This window comes from Helianthus annuus, chromosome 7, assembly GCF_002127325.2.
Source record: "Helianthus annuus cultivar XRQ/B chromosome 7, HanXRQr2.0-SUNRISE, whole genome shotgun sequence".
NCBI lineage: Eukaryota > Viridiplantae > Streptophyta > Magnoliopsida > Asterales > Asteraceae > Helianthus > Helianthus annuus.
The window spans coordinates 145,766,615-145,782,245 of NC_035439.2; the positions used below are offsets into that span (position 1 = coordinate 145,766,615).

General features: G+C 34.5%; 1 protein-coding gene across 1 annotated transcript; it reads right to left on the reverse strand.

Moving 5' to 3' along the window:
* Positions 1–632: 632 nt before the first annotated feature.
* LOC110867176 (receptor-like protein EIX2) lies at positions 633–3,749 on the reverse strand. Its single transcript, XM_022116306.1, has one exon. It carries the CDS (start codon positions 3,747–3,749, stop codon positions 633–635), a length of 3,117 nt encoding a protein of 1,038 aa, XP_021971998.1.
* Between the last annotated feature and the right edge of the window lie 11,882 nt (positions 3,750–15,631).

The following is a 15,631-nucleotide window of genomic DNA, read 5'->3' on the forward strand; positions in this document are numbered from 1 at the left end:
CATTTAAGTTTGGGTCAAACAACTTGCGACTCCTGTATGCTTCATTTAAGTTTGGCGCATGTCTTGTGACTTCACAAGTCGTGAAAGCTACTTGTACCCTTAAACAGTAATATTATTTTTTCCCATGCCTAGGATTAACATATCAAGTGTACCTCTAAGATAGTCATATTAAACCCTACCATTATTATGAGGTCAAAATCCTCGTAAATCATAAGGAATTTGTCCATCAACTAAAGTGTAGACTTAATGCTTATTAAACTGTGTTAGTGTTCACAATGATTTGGAAGTAGAAGTAGATTTCATCGGCTTGTTTATTCAATGTTGATATTAATGGTTTGTATTTTGTATTTTTTTTTGACCAATAACTATAACTTTTGAAAACATGTGGGAATAACATTTCTAGTTTATCATCCTAATGGGACACTTTGTTTAAGAAATTCTAACAGATTCAGGTATATATAGCAAGCACAGAATAGTCATCAAGGATATGTCTACATACTCTATAGTTAAGAAGGTCCAAGGTTGGGAGTTCATTAAGGTAGCAGTTTATATAATCTGAAGGTAAAACAATCAAATTACAACCTTACAACATTATTCATCACTTATGAAACATGTTACCATAGTACTAATGATTAACAACTCAACATATACCTCAATTTACACAACGAAATCCAAATTGTTCCAACATTCAGGGGAATGACAATGGACCAAAACCCAACAAAAAATCCAAGCAAGATGCTAATAATTAATCCAAAATCCACTCCATGTGATGTATCGCCTTCTTGTTGATCTCTATTGCGCACTACTTCTCCACAAAGCTTTGTCAATGGAACTCCACAGAGTTTGTTGCCAAAGAAGCTGGATTCATTGAAGCTCTGAAGTTGTGTGCTTGATGGTATTCTTCCAGTCAAGTTGTTGAAAGACACATTGAAGCTGCTCAAGAAAGTCAAGCTTGACAAGCTCGTAGGAAGCTCCCCAGAGAGATGGTTCGAAGATACATCAAATGATTCAAGTAACTTCATTTCTCCAATATTCTTTGGTATAACTCCTGTCAACTGATTTTTTGATATGTTCAACGATTGTAATGCCTCAAGGGCCATTAGCTCAACTGGAATGCTCCCAGAAAACTTGTTACCCGAAAGGTCCAAAACCATCACCAATTCAAGAATAGTGCTATATGTGTACTCTTGCCCCTTCATCACCAATGAAGCACTATTTGTCATGTAGACATTGTCAAATGGTATGGGGTCAAACTGACCGATTGAGGTTGTTTCTTTCGACAAGACACTGAAGTTGTTGAAGCATCTTGGAATATTTCCTGATAGATTATTATGAGAGAAGTCCAAGATCTGAATAACTGTAAGATAACAGAGCTCATGAGTTATGTTTCCACCAAAATTGTTTGATCGGAGGTTTAGAATTCTCAAACTTGAAAGTTCTGTCCCAACCCATGCTGGAATGCCTCCAACAAGTTCATTTGTAGCAAACTGAAGGATCTGTAATTTTGTCAAGTTCTTTAGAGAAGCTGGTAATCTTCCCGACAGCTTGTTATTGCACATATTCAATGATTGCAGAGAAGATAAAGATCCCAAAGTTGTCGGAATTACACCAGATAAATTGTTGTTCTCCAAGTACAAGTATGACAAACTCGTCCACTTCATCCAACACTCAGGAATGACACTAGACAAATGATTATTTGCTAGATTAAGAGTTTCTATCTCTATCCTACCATAAGAACACAAAAAATGGTGTAATGACCCTGTAAAGGAATTATTTGATAGATTGAGTATGTAAACGAATGAACTTTTGAAAAGTTTAGGTAAGTCCCCGCTAAACATATTAGAGCTCAAATCAACCACAACTAGTGTTGCTGGGATTTCAAACAACCTTCCATGAATCTGATTTTGAGACATATCCAGATAATTTAGATTGGATAATGACCTCCAAAATGATTCAGGCATGGTTGACGATATCTTTGTATTTCTCATCTCCAAAAGTGATAAATCTCTTTGCGTTAGCAGCCACAATGGAAATTGAGGCCCCAAATCCCAAGAACTTATGTACAAGAATTCTAGTTGGAAAGACGGAACCCAGTTTGCATGGCGTGGTCTAAGGGTCAAGTTGTTTTCTCTTCCGTTTAGGTATTTCAATCCAATTAGTTTGGAAAAATGAGATTCTGTCACGACACCCGTCAATAAATTGTGAGAGAGATCTAAAGTATTCAACTTAGAAAGTTGACCTAGGCTTTCAGGAAGGGTATCAATCAATTGGTTATTTGAAAGATCCAACAACTCTAACGATAATAGTCCTCCAACCGAATATGGAATTGGACCAGAAATAAGATTCTCGTCAAGATCCAATGTTCTCAACAATGATAGTCTTCCTATTGACTCTGGAATGGGTCCAACAATATGGTTGTTTCCTAATTGCACGTGCACCAAGTTTATCAACTGTCCAAGTTGATTGGGTAGAAAACTAGATAGCCCTGAGGACTCAAGGGATAATGATTCAAGCCTAGGTGATTTGCAATCAAAAAAACTTCTAAGAAGGCTTGTTAAACTAATATTCTGAAAATTGTTACCACCCATATCGATATGTCTCAAATTGCAAAGGTTACCTAGTGATTTAGGTATTGTGCTCATGAGTTGATTACCATATAGGTCAAGACTATGAAGAGAGGTCAAGTTGTGAAGGGAATCAAGAGTTGTACTCTTAACACCACAAGAACCCATTTCGAATGAAATTAGATTACCACCTATGCTAGACAACCCTTTTAATACTAATGAATAACTCATGAATTCATTCCCAGAGACGTGAAGAAACTTAAGAGAAGTCAAGTTATGAAAGTTATTGATGCTACTAGGAATTGGACCGCGTAAACCACACCAACTTAAATCTAATGAAACAAGACTTGTTATACTGAAAATCCACCGTGGTATAAAACTCTTCTTAAACTTGTTTCTAGAAAGATCAAGCGATGAAAGGAATGTGAGATTAACACTAGCAACATAGGGATGTATGTCAGGCAGTTGACTGCTAGATAAATGTAGTTGGACTAATGAAGGGAGAGTGTTAATCACCTGAAACCAATCGGTTGCTTTTGTAAGGTCTACACCACTCATATCCAGGTGATGCAACGAACGCAGACGTGATAACCACTGCATATTCATGATGCTAGTAGATTCATATTCGTCAGTATCATCATCATAAAAACTGCCAAGACAGAGGATGCCCAATTCTGTCAGATTCCCCAATTGAGGAGGAATTGTTCCACCAAATCTAGAACGTGAGAGGTTAAGATATCTCAAGTTTCCAAGAGAACCCACAAACCTAGGAATTTGGATTCCTCTAAAATCATTGCAACTCAAGTCTAGATGTTCAAGTTGCTTCAGATACAAGATGGATTGACTTATATCCCCTCTTAACTTCTGCCTTACAGCTTCGTTGTACTCTTTGATCGTGTTGTAATCTATACTGCATTTACCAGGTAGATGAATCTTGTGAACATGCCCCGTAATGTTATCACAAAGGATCCCAACCCATTTGCAACAATCGCTCGTATCACCAACCCAAGAAGCAAGTCGATCTGCTTCATCAACGAGGCCGTGCTTGAACTGGAGGAGTGCTTGTCTCTCATCATCCAAGCATAACGTAGCATCATAGTTTTTAGTAGATAAGGTCACCACAACAAGTAAGCAAAAGGTGAGGTAGAAGGAAGAGAGATAAGAATTTTTAAAAGCAGCACTCATATTGATTGGTGATGAATTAATAACAATAGTCACTCCTGTTTTAAGTCACAAGGAGATGGTGAGTTCAATTTAAACACATATCATAAAGATATGAGGTCTTAAATGCTTTCGGACTTCGTTGAAAATGCCAGAAGATAAGAGTTCTTATCTCACCGGTAGTTGGATATTGGTTAGTGGCAAGTCAATGTCACTTTTGTGGATCCATCTGGTGTAAACACTTTCCTTTTTATACGTTACTAATGAAAATGAAAGAAGTTGTCGAAGTCCAAGTAAACTGCTGGTGTTTTTTCTTTATTTTTGTTGTATTCCCTATCATTGTCTTGGCAAGACCTGTGAATCAAGAGTCTATCAGTAACTAGTCGATAGTGTGATTTCATATTGGAATTTCAATTAAATATATATACAATGAACTTGATAAGGAAAATGTTATAGGGCGCATAATATCACAAGGCTCTCACTATCTGCACACCGAGTTTGCCTATCTGCATACTTAGGGTTCACATACGCTGCGTATTAACCAATACGCAGCGTATAGGGTTACCTCAATATGCTGCGTATTGACCTCTACATAACGTATGTAAGTGGTAGGTACACAACCAGACAGTCAAACCTAGTACCATGTTAGATCATAGAACTGTTAACCAGTTTAAAAGTTCCAAGTATATGTGAAAAGTAAAACTGACCTTCGGCCCCAAATTAGCTAGCATGAGGTGGAGAAATGATACTATTCACGTAACTTGACATTTGGTAATGCGTATTGGGTTTTTGATGTTACCGGAATACTGCCAGAATCTCAAAGTATCGCTGAGCAGATTTAGGGATAGAAAATGAGGTTGGGGTTAGGGGTCCTGGTGCAATTGTATTATCTAAACATTCTATTATGTTAGTTTCCTTCTTGTAATCGAGTTTTTTCATATGTTGCAGACTTGGAGGTGGCGTGTGAGAGTCGTTATAGGTTGTTTTTGCAAGTGTGTTGTTTTATCCATGTTTAGTGTTTGTATCTTCTTGCATGTTGCGAGGCGCAAATTTGTAGGGCTACGGGGCGCCCGACCTCCTGAACTTTTTGCTCAATAGTACCATGTATTTGTATTCGTATAGAATTTTTTAGGTATATACGTTTTCGACCCCCCCTGGTTTTATAATTTTTTTAGGTATATACTTTTTCGACTCCCTCGGTCAGAAATCTCAAGCTTCGCTTGGTTGCAAGCTTTTTATTTTTTAAATTTATATTATGTTAGTTGGTTAGAAAATCATTTTCTTGTTTAATATTTCTTTTTGGATTGGATTGAAAATGACTCTTTAGTCAAAGTAAACTCATAAAGTCTACGTTCGAACTTACATGAAAAGTTAGAAATTTATATATGTGAACATAAAATGAAATCGTTGCAAGAATAAATCGACCAGCCAAGTCAAGTCGAGCTTAATTTGTGATCAAATTTATTATATGTATATATACATATTAAAATTAATTGATTATGTGTGTGTTTTTTATAACATTAATTTTTTTTCGGTTACTTTTTTAATATAATTAAGGTAAAGACCCGCCCGTATTGCGGCGCGAGTACATCGTAAACATTGAATAAATTAGTTCAAACGTTATATGATCCATTCACTACAAGAAAACTACATATTTTCCTACAAAAGTTTCCCACAAATTTTCCACAACTCAAATTTTGTTACAATTTTTCTACACTTTTCTCACAAAAAAGAAAAAAAAAACCCAAAACTTTTCTTCAATTTTCCTACAAAACTGTCACACAACTACCAATTGTAGCAATTTCATCACAACATTAATTAGTTTTTCGACAAAATACATTAAAATTTTGTATTATTTGTACCCACAACAAAATAAATAATTTAAAAAATAAAATTTCTAAATTTGTCTGAAAGTTGTAGCAAACTGACACCACTTGCTACGGATTTTCGACCAAAAAAAGTTAATTTATTTGTTATTTATCAATTTTCGAATATAAATAATTTTTAAAAATAAAATATTAAATTTGTTGGAAAATGGTAGCAAATTGACGACACCAGTTGCTACGGATTTCTTACAAAAAATAAGTTAATTTATTTCTTACTATTCAATGTTAGAAAAATAGATAATTTTAAAATAATACGTTAAATTTGTCTAAAATTTGTAGCAAACTGAAACAACTTGGTACAGATTTTCAACAAAAAAATGTTAATTTATTCGTTACTTATCAATTTTAGAAAAATAAATAATTTTTAAAAATAAAATGTTAAATTTGTCGGAAATTTGTAGCAGATTAGTACTAGTTACTACAGATTTCCTACAAAAAAGGTATTTTATTTGTCAATTTATCAATTTTAGAAAAAACATATATTTTTTGAAAATAAAATGTTAAATTTGTCGGGAATTTGTAGCAAACTAACACCAGTTGATACAGATTTCCTACAAAAAATATACTTTTATTTGTTATTTATCAATTATAAAAAACATAAAATTTTATTTATCAGTTTATCGATTTTAGAAAAAACATATATTTTTTGAAAATAAAATGTTAAATTTATCAGAAATTGGTAGCAAATTGACACTAGTTGCTACGGATTTTTCTACAAAAAATAAGTTAATTTATTTCTTATTAGTCAATTTAGAAAAATAGATAATTTAAAATAATACGCTAAATTTGTCTAAAATTTGTAGCAAACTGACACCACTTGCTACAGATTTTTGACAAAAAAAATTAGTTTATTTGTTACTTATCAAATTTAGAAAAATAAATAATTTTTAATAATAAAATATTAAATTTGTTGGAAATTTGTAGCAAATTAGCACTAATTACTACAGATTTCCTACAAAACAGTTATTTTATTTGTCAAATTATCAATTTTAGAAAAAACATGAATTTGCTGAAAATAAAATGTTAAATTTGTCATGAATTTGTAGCAAACTAACACCAATTGCTACAGATTTCCGACAAAAAAATATACTTTTATTTGTTATTTATCAATTATAAAAAAATACATAATTTTGAAAAATAAAATGTTACATTTGTCGATAATTTGTAGGAAATTGACAACAGTTTCTAGAGATTTCCTACAAAAATAAAGTTATTTTATTTTCTATTTATCAAATTTAGAAAAATATGTATTTTTAGAAAATAAAATCTTAAATTTGTCGGAAATGTGTAGCAAATTGTCACCAGCTGCTACAGATTTCCTATGAAAACAATATTTTATTTGTTAATTGTCAATTATAAAAAACATATAATTTTAAAAAATAAAATGTTAAAATTGTCAATAATTTGTAGCAATTGACCCCTATTGAGGAAGAGTTACGGGCGCGTTAAACAAAAAAAATATGTTCATGGGGGACCGGCATACTATGAGTAATGCTTCACTCATTTACGATAAATAATAAAGAAAAAAGATCATTCCATTTCGACAAAAGACCCACACCCAAGTTTCATAGGTTTTGGTCCGCTATCTCCATCATGATTTTCCTACCCTAGAGGGAAAGGCTCTACCCTTTTTGCTCAGTAGTATCCAGTACCCGGTATTTGTTTTCGTATAAAATTTTTTAGGTATATACGTTTTCGACCCCCGGTTTTATAATTTTTTTAGGTATATACTTTTTCGACTCTCTCGGTCAGAAATCTCAAGCTTCGCTTGGTTGCGAGCTTTTTATTTTTTTAATTTATATTATGTTAGTTGGTTAGAAAATCATTTTCTTGTTTAATATTTCTTTTTGGAATGGATTGAAAATGACCCTTTAGTCAAAGTAAACTCATAAAGTCTACGTTCGAACTTACATGAAAAGTTAGAAATTTATATATGTGAACATAAAATGAAATCGTTGCAAGAATAAATCGACCAGCCAAGTCAAGTCAAGCTTAATTTGTGATCAAATTTATTATATGTATATGTATATATACATACTAAAATTAATTGATTATGTGTGTGTTTTTTATAACATTATTTTTTTTTCTTTTACTATTTTAATATAATTAGGGTAAAGACCCACCCGCATTGCGGCGCAGGTACATTGTAAACATTGAATTAATTAGTTCAAACGTTATATGATCCATTAACCATATAAAAACACACATAACGTATTAAACGTAAAGTAAATGAAATTCATATCGAACAATCAAAACGTATTATATGTGACCAAACTCATACATAGAAAACGTAACGGGTATGAAGGGAAATATGCACATGTAATCGAAAGGGATCAATTAGAGCTTTCGGGAAAAAAAGGAGAAAAAGAAACCATAATTTGACTCACCCGGTTTAAAAAAAAAACTTTACGAAACATATATAAAATAAACACGAAAACATATTATATTTGACCTGAATCATTTCCCAAAAAAGTTTACATCGAAACGTAGAAAACTTGAATTTATACCAAAACGTACATAAAAATATGCACGTAAAAATGGTTTCTTTAAACGAAAACGTATTATATTTGAATGACTCGTCTATAAAAAAACTTTACGTCGGAATGTAGAACAAATCATATTTATACATACCCGTACATAAAATATGCACATAATAAATAGTTTTTAAGTAAAGGAAGTGTAGGGGTAAACCAAAACAAAATATTAGTAAAAAATTAATAGGTAAAAAACGTTCGTAAAATCGTGCCAAGTAGTATCAATGCCACAACGACATCAACTCTCAACATCGTAAAAATAAAATAGAAAAATGGTAAAAATTACACTGAACGAAAAGGAGACTAAAATCGTTGAACCATGCACACCCGTTACAGTGTCTTAACGTGAAGAAATTAACCAGAAACATAAAACGTACAAAAAAATAACTTAGTAGATTTAGGACCCACCCGTTGCGGGGAAGTTTTCAAAAGGGAAAAAATGGACGCGTTGCGACGAGTCTGTCAATTATGAAAAATAGAGCAAAAACGTTGAACCTCACATGCACGCTATGACATGTTAACTCGCAAAATTTAGAACGAAACGTAAAACGAAAAACTTGCGATAGATAAAAAGTATGGGGGATCAAAGTTGTAAATAATAAAGTGTTGTGTTTAATTACAAAAGATGAAAAAATTTGAGTTAAAAGTAAAACTTTCAAATGGGTTAAAATGTAAAAGAAAAAACTTTAAGGTTGAAAGTGAAAAACCAAGGTTTTTGTTTTTTTTCTTCTTTTTTTGTTGAAAAAGTCCCCAAGAATGGGGTACAAGTCATGCTGCACAAAAAACTTGCTAATATATATATGGAATAATATAAGTTTTAGACTAAAATGACAACTTGAAAAAGTTTATAACGAAAATGCCAAAAATACCCCTGGTTAAAACTGAGTTTTTTTTACTAAGTTAGGCAATATGATCAAAAGGACAAAAAAATGCAAAACTCAAGGACGCAGAGGAGAAAAAAATTATTTGGACTAAAATGACAATTTGAGACAAACCTTACGAACTAAAATGACAATTTACTTACTCTATATAATTCAAGAAAATCAAATCACACAATCAGGATAGAAGTTGTATAAACTATAAAGGCAGAAATATCCAAAATTGGAACAGATACCTCAATATTTTCCTGCAATTCATGAAATGCCCCTAATTCTTCTTCAATTTGTTCTCCACATCCTCTAAACCCAAAATCAATAAAACCTTAAGGTTAAAAACTAAGAAGAATTACAGCACATTTAGTCACCAACTAATAGAAAGCAGAAATTTGCGTTCACAATAACAGAGACCAAACCTTATGAGAGTTGTCAATGCATCGTCCTGATCTCACTTCACGTACGCTCTTTCAAATGCAAATTAACATTGCAAACAAGAGGGTGGGCCTTTTATTGTTCTCCAAAGTCCAAATAAGGCACGCGAATATTTGGACTAGAACCCAGGTCAGATAAATGGATGAATTATATGGGCTAGACAATTTATCCATTTACGTAAAAGATAGGGCTAAAAGCCCAAAACACTTTTAAGTATAAAGATTAAAGCCTTAAAATAGCTCAAAATTATTTCGAAAAGAGATGTGAGAATTCGCTTTCACCAAAACAATCATCCCTACGTTTCTTTCAATTAAATGTCGTTACACCAGCTCCGTCAACTTAGACGAGTAAGATTTTTGGTAAAAAAGCCAACTAACCTCAAGATTTTGCTAACAAAAGTCGGCTAAGCCCTTGATTTTGGTGAAAAGTGCCGGCTATGTCTCCTCAATGTCTAATTTCGGATTTCTTGGTTAACCTTGATTGTTTTTATAATTTTCACTTTTTTTTAACGGACGACAGAATCAATCACAGCACTCTCGGGACACCCACTGGACCAAACGGAGTACTCCGAGAGTAACCCTAGTCCACCAGTAATTCCGGGGAAAACCCGGTAACTCATCCGCCTGTAGGCACGACAGTGAAATTACCGGTAAAACCCGTTTGGCTCAAGGATCGAACCCAAGTTTCCCTAGGTCTCCTATAATTGCCCACCAATGCCTTACTTTGCACTAAGTGAGAGTTGAACTTGCACCTCTCCAAAGAAATACAAGTCTTCCACCACTTAATCTAGAGATCATTGGCTTTTATAATTTTCCCATTTTTTCCCATTTTCCCCGTTTTCATGTTCTACTATTAATTACCAAACTATAAATTAGCAACTTTTTGTTGCTTTAATAGTTGTAAGATATGTATTGGGTGTTTTTAAAAAAAAAATTGCATTTTTAACTTAGCTTTTTATGTTTCTCATTTTAAACCCTTTGACATTTTTAATTTTAACCCAAAGCTTTTCAACTTCTCAATTTAACCCGAACACTTTCTTATTTTCAGTGGCGAAACTTGAAATTTTTTACAGGGGGTCGAAAACGTATATACCCAAAAATTTCTATAGAACCGGGGGGTCGAAAACATATATACCCAAAAGTTTTTATACAAAAACTATATATATAACACTACTGGCCGAAAAGTTCGGGGGGTCGGGCGCCCCTCCCGGCCCCTTCAAAGCATCGCCCCTGCTTATTTTCAACTTTGGTCCCTTATACTTTTCATCTTTCGTAAGTTTTTTGTTTTATGTTTCGTTCTAAATTTTGCGAGTCAACACGCGTGCGTGTAGGGTGCAACGTTTTTTCGTCTGTTTTCTCTGTTTGACAGTCCAGTCGCAGCGCGTCTATTTTTCCCACGTTTGAAAAGTTCATCGCAACGCGCGAATCCTAGATCGACTTAGTTATTTTTTTACGTTTTACTTTCTATATAATTTCTTCGCATTAACACGCCGCGACTAGGGTGCGTGGTTCAACGATTTAAGTATGTTTTTTGTTCGGTGTTATTTTTTTACTTTCTTATTTATTTTATTTTTACAAGCACTTCTGATGCTGGTGTTCGTTGGCAGTGGTTTGGTATTAGTGCTACTTGGCACAATTTACTAACGTAATCTAACCTATAAAGTTTTTTACTGATAATATGTTTCAAGTTTACCGTTATACCTCATTTACTTAAGAAAAACTAATTTTTTTTCAAGTGCGTAGTTTGATGTACATGCCTATAGAAATTCGATTTTCTCTACGTGTGACGTCAACTTTTTCTGGAAACGAGTTAGGTCAAATATAATATGTTTTCGTTTAAAAAAACATTTTTACGTGCATATTTTTATGTACGTTTCAGTATAAATTTGAGTTGGTGTATGTTTCGACGTAAACTTTTTTAGGAAACGGGTGAGGTGATGTTTTGTAAATTTTGTTTTAAATCGAGTGGAGTCAAATTATGGTTTCCTTTTTTCCATTTTTTTTTTCAGAAGCTCTAATTCATCTCTTTTGATTATACGTGTCAGCTTTTCCATTATACCCGTTACATTTTCTATGTATGACTAAGGTCACATATAACACGTTATGGTTGTTGGGTATAAATTTAATTTTACTTTGTGTTTGATCCAATTGCAATGCTTATAAAGGTAACGTTGAGTTCAATCAGATACGTTGATACACGTGTTTTCATATGGTTAACGCATCACATAAAGTTTGGACTAATCTATTCGACGTTTACGATGTATCGCGCCGCAACGCGCGCAGGTCTTATTGCTAGTTTACATAAAAAATTAATAATTAACACAATAAAGGTAAACCTACTACCTTGCAAATAATTACAAACTTAGGTATGTGTCATCACCATTTTTCATCTCGCATGTTTTCCCATCAAAGAGTTAATAATCATCCCTAGTTAGATAAAAGAGGTAATTAACATAATAAAGGTAAACCATCCCTATAAAATTACAAACTTAGATGCAATCATCCCTTACCTAGATTACACCAAGAATAAATCCGATAAACACATACAATTTCATTCGACATAACTCTTATATCATTTCGTTTGCAAATCAACCATCACAGCTAGGGCTGTAAACGAATCGAACGTTCAGCGAACAGTTCGTGAACCGTTCGGCGGAAAGTTCGTTTATGTTCGTTCAATTAATAAACGAACGAACATGAACAAGAAATTTCGTTCGATTAGTTAAATGAACGAACATGAACAGAGGCCGCGTTCGTTCATTTTTGTTCGTGAACGTTCGGTAAGGTGTTCGTGAACTTTCGTTCATTTTATATGCGTTAAATTATGTTCGTATGTTTGGTTTTTAATTAAATATTTTTGTACTTTCATATTTTAAACTTTTATTTACTTATTACCATAACAATTAAACTAGGAAACCTTATTTCACTTTGTTTATGTATCATTTCTTTTTCCTTTCTCATTATTTACATCGACGAATACGATCGACCTCCGTTCCACAATAAGAGATTCAAGTTCTAGTGCTACTCTATGAGCCATCCACCTTTATCCTTCGTCGCGTTGGCCAAATTTATGTGTGTTCGTGAACACTCTCATTTCCTTAACGAACGAACATGAACATAAAATCTCGTTCGGTAAATGTTCATGAACACATTTATTTCCTTAACGAACGAACACGAACAAGATCTTGTTCGTGTTCGTTCGGTTCGTTTATAGCCCTAATCACAGCCAATAAGGCTCAGGTATACACAAAGACCTGAACAACCTCAAGTTATCGGTCACCATCAAATGAAAGCCACAATTTTCTTACAATAGACGCAGGTCAGAACCACCATCGTTAATCACCAAAAAAAACATTTGATTCCGTCTGCAAATCAAGCATGACAACCAATAAGGCACAGACATACACAAATTAACTAAAGAACCTCACATTAGAACCTTCATACACCACCATTAAATGAAACCCACAATTTTCATGCAATAGGCACAGGTCAGAACCATCATCAACCATTACAAAAAGATCCAAAAGATTTCAAACCCTTAGATAACACCGGAAAAGTGAAGAGACACACATCTAAAAAAAGAAACCAACAATAATGTACAAAGTTTAAAACAAAGAGCACAACAAGCTAATGCAAGATAAACAAATACAACACAGAGTACAACAAGGTTATGCATATACAACCTACAAATTAATAATAATAACTAGTCAAATATTCTGTTCCGACAACTCAGATTCAAATATAAATATTGCTTAAATGTTTCTAGAGACTCGATCTGCAAGATCTACCAACTATGCTCTGGACGCTTATTCTAAGCTTGTCTTCCTAGCAGATAAGCATCCTAATTGCCTGTCACATACGTTAAAATAAAGTCAATACATAAAATGTAAAGGTGAGCATACAAGTTTGATAATAGCATATAGAGTTCGAAATAGTTTACGCATAACCAGCACGTACATAGAGGAAAACGAAGCATGTTAATTATCGACATGGATCTATCGATACCAATGACTGCGGGTTGACTGTCCGAGACAGTTCGCAATACATGATTACCACCGTAATCCATGCAAGTAATTGTCCTTAACAACCCCCGTGTGAACGGGTGCTGAGTCCAAACTATAGTACTACGTCATTAAGGCAGGTAGACAGCATTCCACGTGTAAACATAACAACAAGCATTCATTTAGTCACGTAATACATGCAGAACGGTTAGCGTTTAAACAATTGAGTAGTGTGTTTGATTGTGATTTTAGATAAGTAACGTATGTAACACCCAAAAGTGTTAAAGCAAAAAGGGTTCTGATTGTTTGACGTTATATCGAGGTATTTTGACAACGAGTTGAACCATGGCAACTTCGTTCTTACTTGTTTCCCCTGCTCGGACAGGAATCACCCAATGTCTGGCCGGTGAACGGTTCAGAACGGTAGTTTAACGTTTAACCCAAAATCGGTGAACCTCGTAGATAGAATCCGAATCTTGAACCACACATCCATTAGAATGATTAGTGAGTTGGCTCAAGCTCCGTCTCTACCGGTTTGAAGGCATTGAGCGTAAAAGAGTTGAAAGAAAGTTGGAAATCCTTCTTTCAATCCTTCACACCATGTAAATGTTCAAATCTGTGATAGATCTTAGTTTGTTTATGTGGAAATCGGCTAGATTCAAGTGATTCTTGGTGGATTGAGGCCAAAATATGGAGTTCTTTGAAGAACACCATGATGACATCATCCTAGAACACTTAGATCTTGATGATTTCACGGTTAGAAATCAAGATTCGAAAGATAGAAAGGTGTAGGAGTGTGCATAGATAAAAAACGTACAAGATTTAGGATGAAATCTTACCGGGATTGAGAGAAATCTGAGAAATAGTGAAGAACACGAGCTGGTCGGTTAGAGGTTTCCAAAAGTGGAAAGAATGACAATGACAGGCCTATTTATAGGCTTCCAAAAGGGGAAAGAGTTGGCCGATCGGCTAGGCATCCCGATCGGACAGCCTGCTCGATCGGACAGTCCGTCCGATCGGCTGGGCTGTTCGATCGGCTAGGAGCCTGATCGATTCACAGCCTGCTTTGAGCGTTCGGTGCGACAATTTCTGATATTTCGATTTCGATTGAAGACGATACGAGTACGATAGAGTTTCCTATTTAAATTACTTTTAATCCCAACCACTATATCTACATACAAGCATCTATATTTCACACTGTAACACCTCGAAAAATTTCGTCCAATAATGTCTTGACACGTGTCATAAGGTTCCGTTATGTGAAAACATACTTTAGAGGGACTAAAAGTGACAAACGGTGAAAACTATGGAACGTAAGGGTCCAAAGTGTCAACAATGGAGAAATAGGCTCTATGATAACCCCACATAATGTTTATAACCTTTAACGGATGGTTCATGGATCATACGACGCGGAAATTGCACAAAAGTGAAGTATTGTAAACTATAGGGGCCAAAAGTGTCAACATGTTTAATTTATACCTCTGAGCGAACTTTTGGCAGACCCGAAGCTTTGTATAGCTAAAATATACTCACTAGAATATGTGGTAAAAATTTCATGAAGTTTCGTCAACGTATGAGAAAGTTATGGCCAAAACCGTACCTAAGGGACTAAAAGCGTCAACGTCGAATTCAGGGCTTTTCGGTTGAGCGCAAAGTTATCCGAGGGCATTACCATGTTGGTAAAAGTCCTAAGGTTCTTAGAAACCAAGTTTGGGGGTTTACGGGTCGAGAAAAATAGCCGAAACACCGCGTACAAGTTCAGGGGTCAAAGCTGTCAACAATTGAAAGTTGTTTGGCTGAACAAGGGGTCAGGCGACCCGCCTGGGAAAGCCCAAGCGGGCCGCGTGGGTTGCCCAGCGACCAGAAATCGTATTTTGGTTGATTTGAGTCCGAATTTGAGTGCATTACAGTTGTAACTTGCCTCCAATTAGCCCAATAACATGCCATGCATGCCTACTACTACAGGAACCTCGAATTTGTACCTTTAAATCAGATTATTGATCATTTTCTTGGACATTTGCAATTGTGAACAAGAACACCAAGACTTGCAAGAGCTCTCAAAGCTTTCTGGAGGAAATCTGATCAACAAGGCCGACTTCTAGTGTTCACTAAACCTCTATAGGACTCTTGTAAGCATTCAATTCGTTCTATAATCCGTTTTTGCTTTGATTATTAGTAA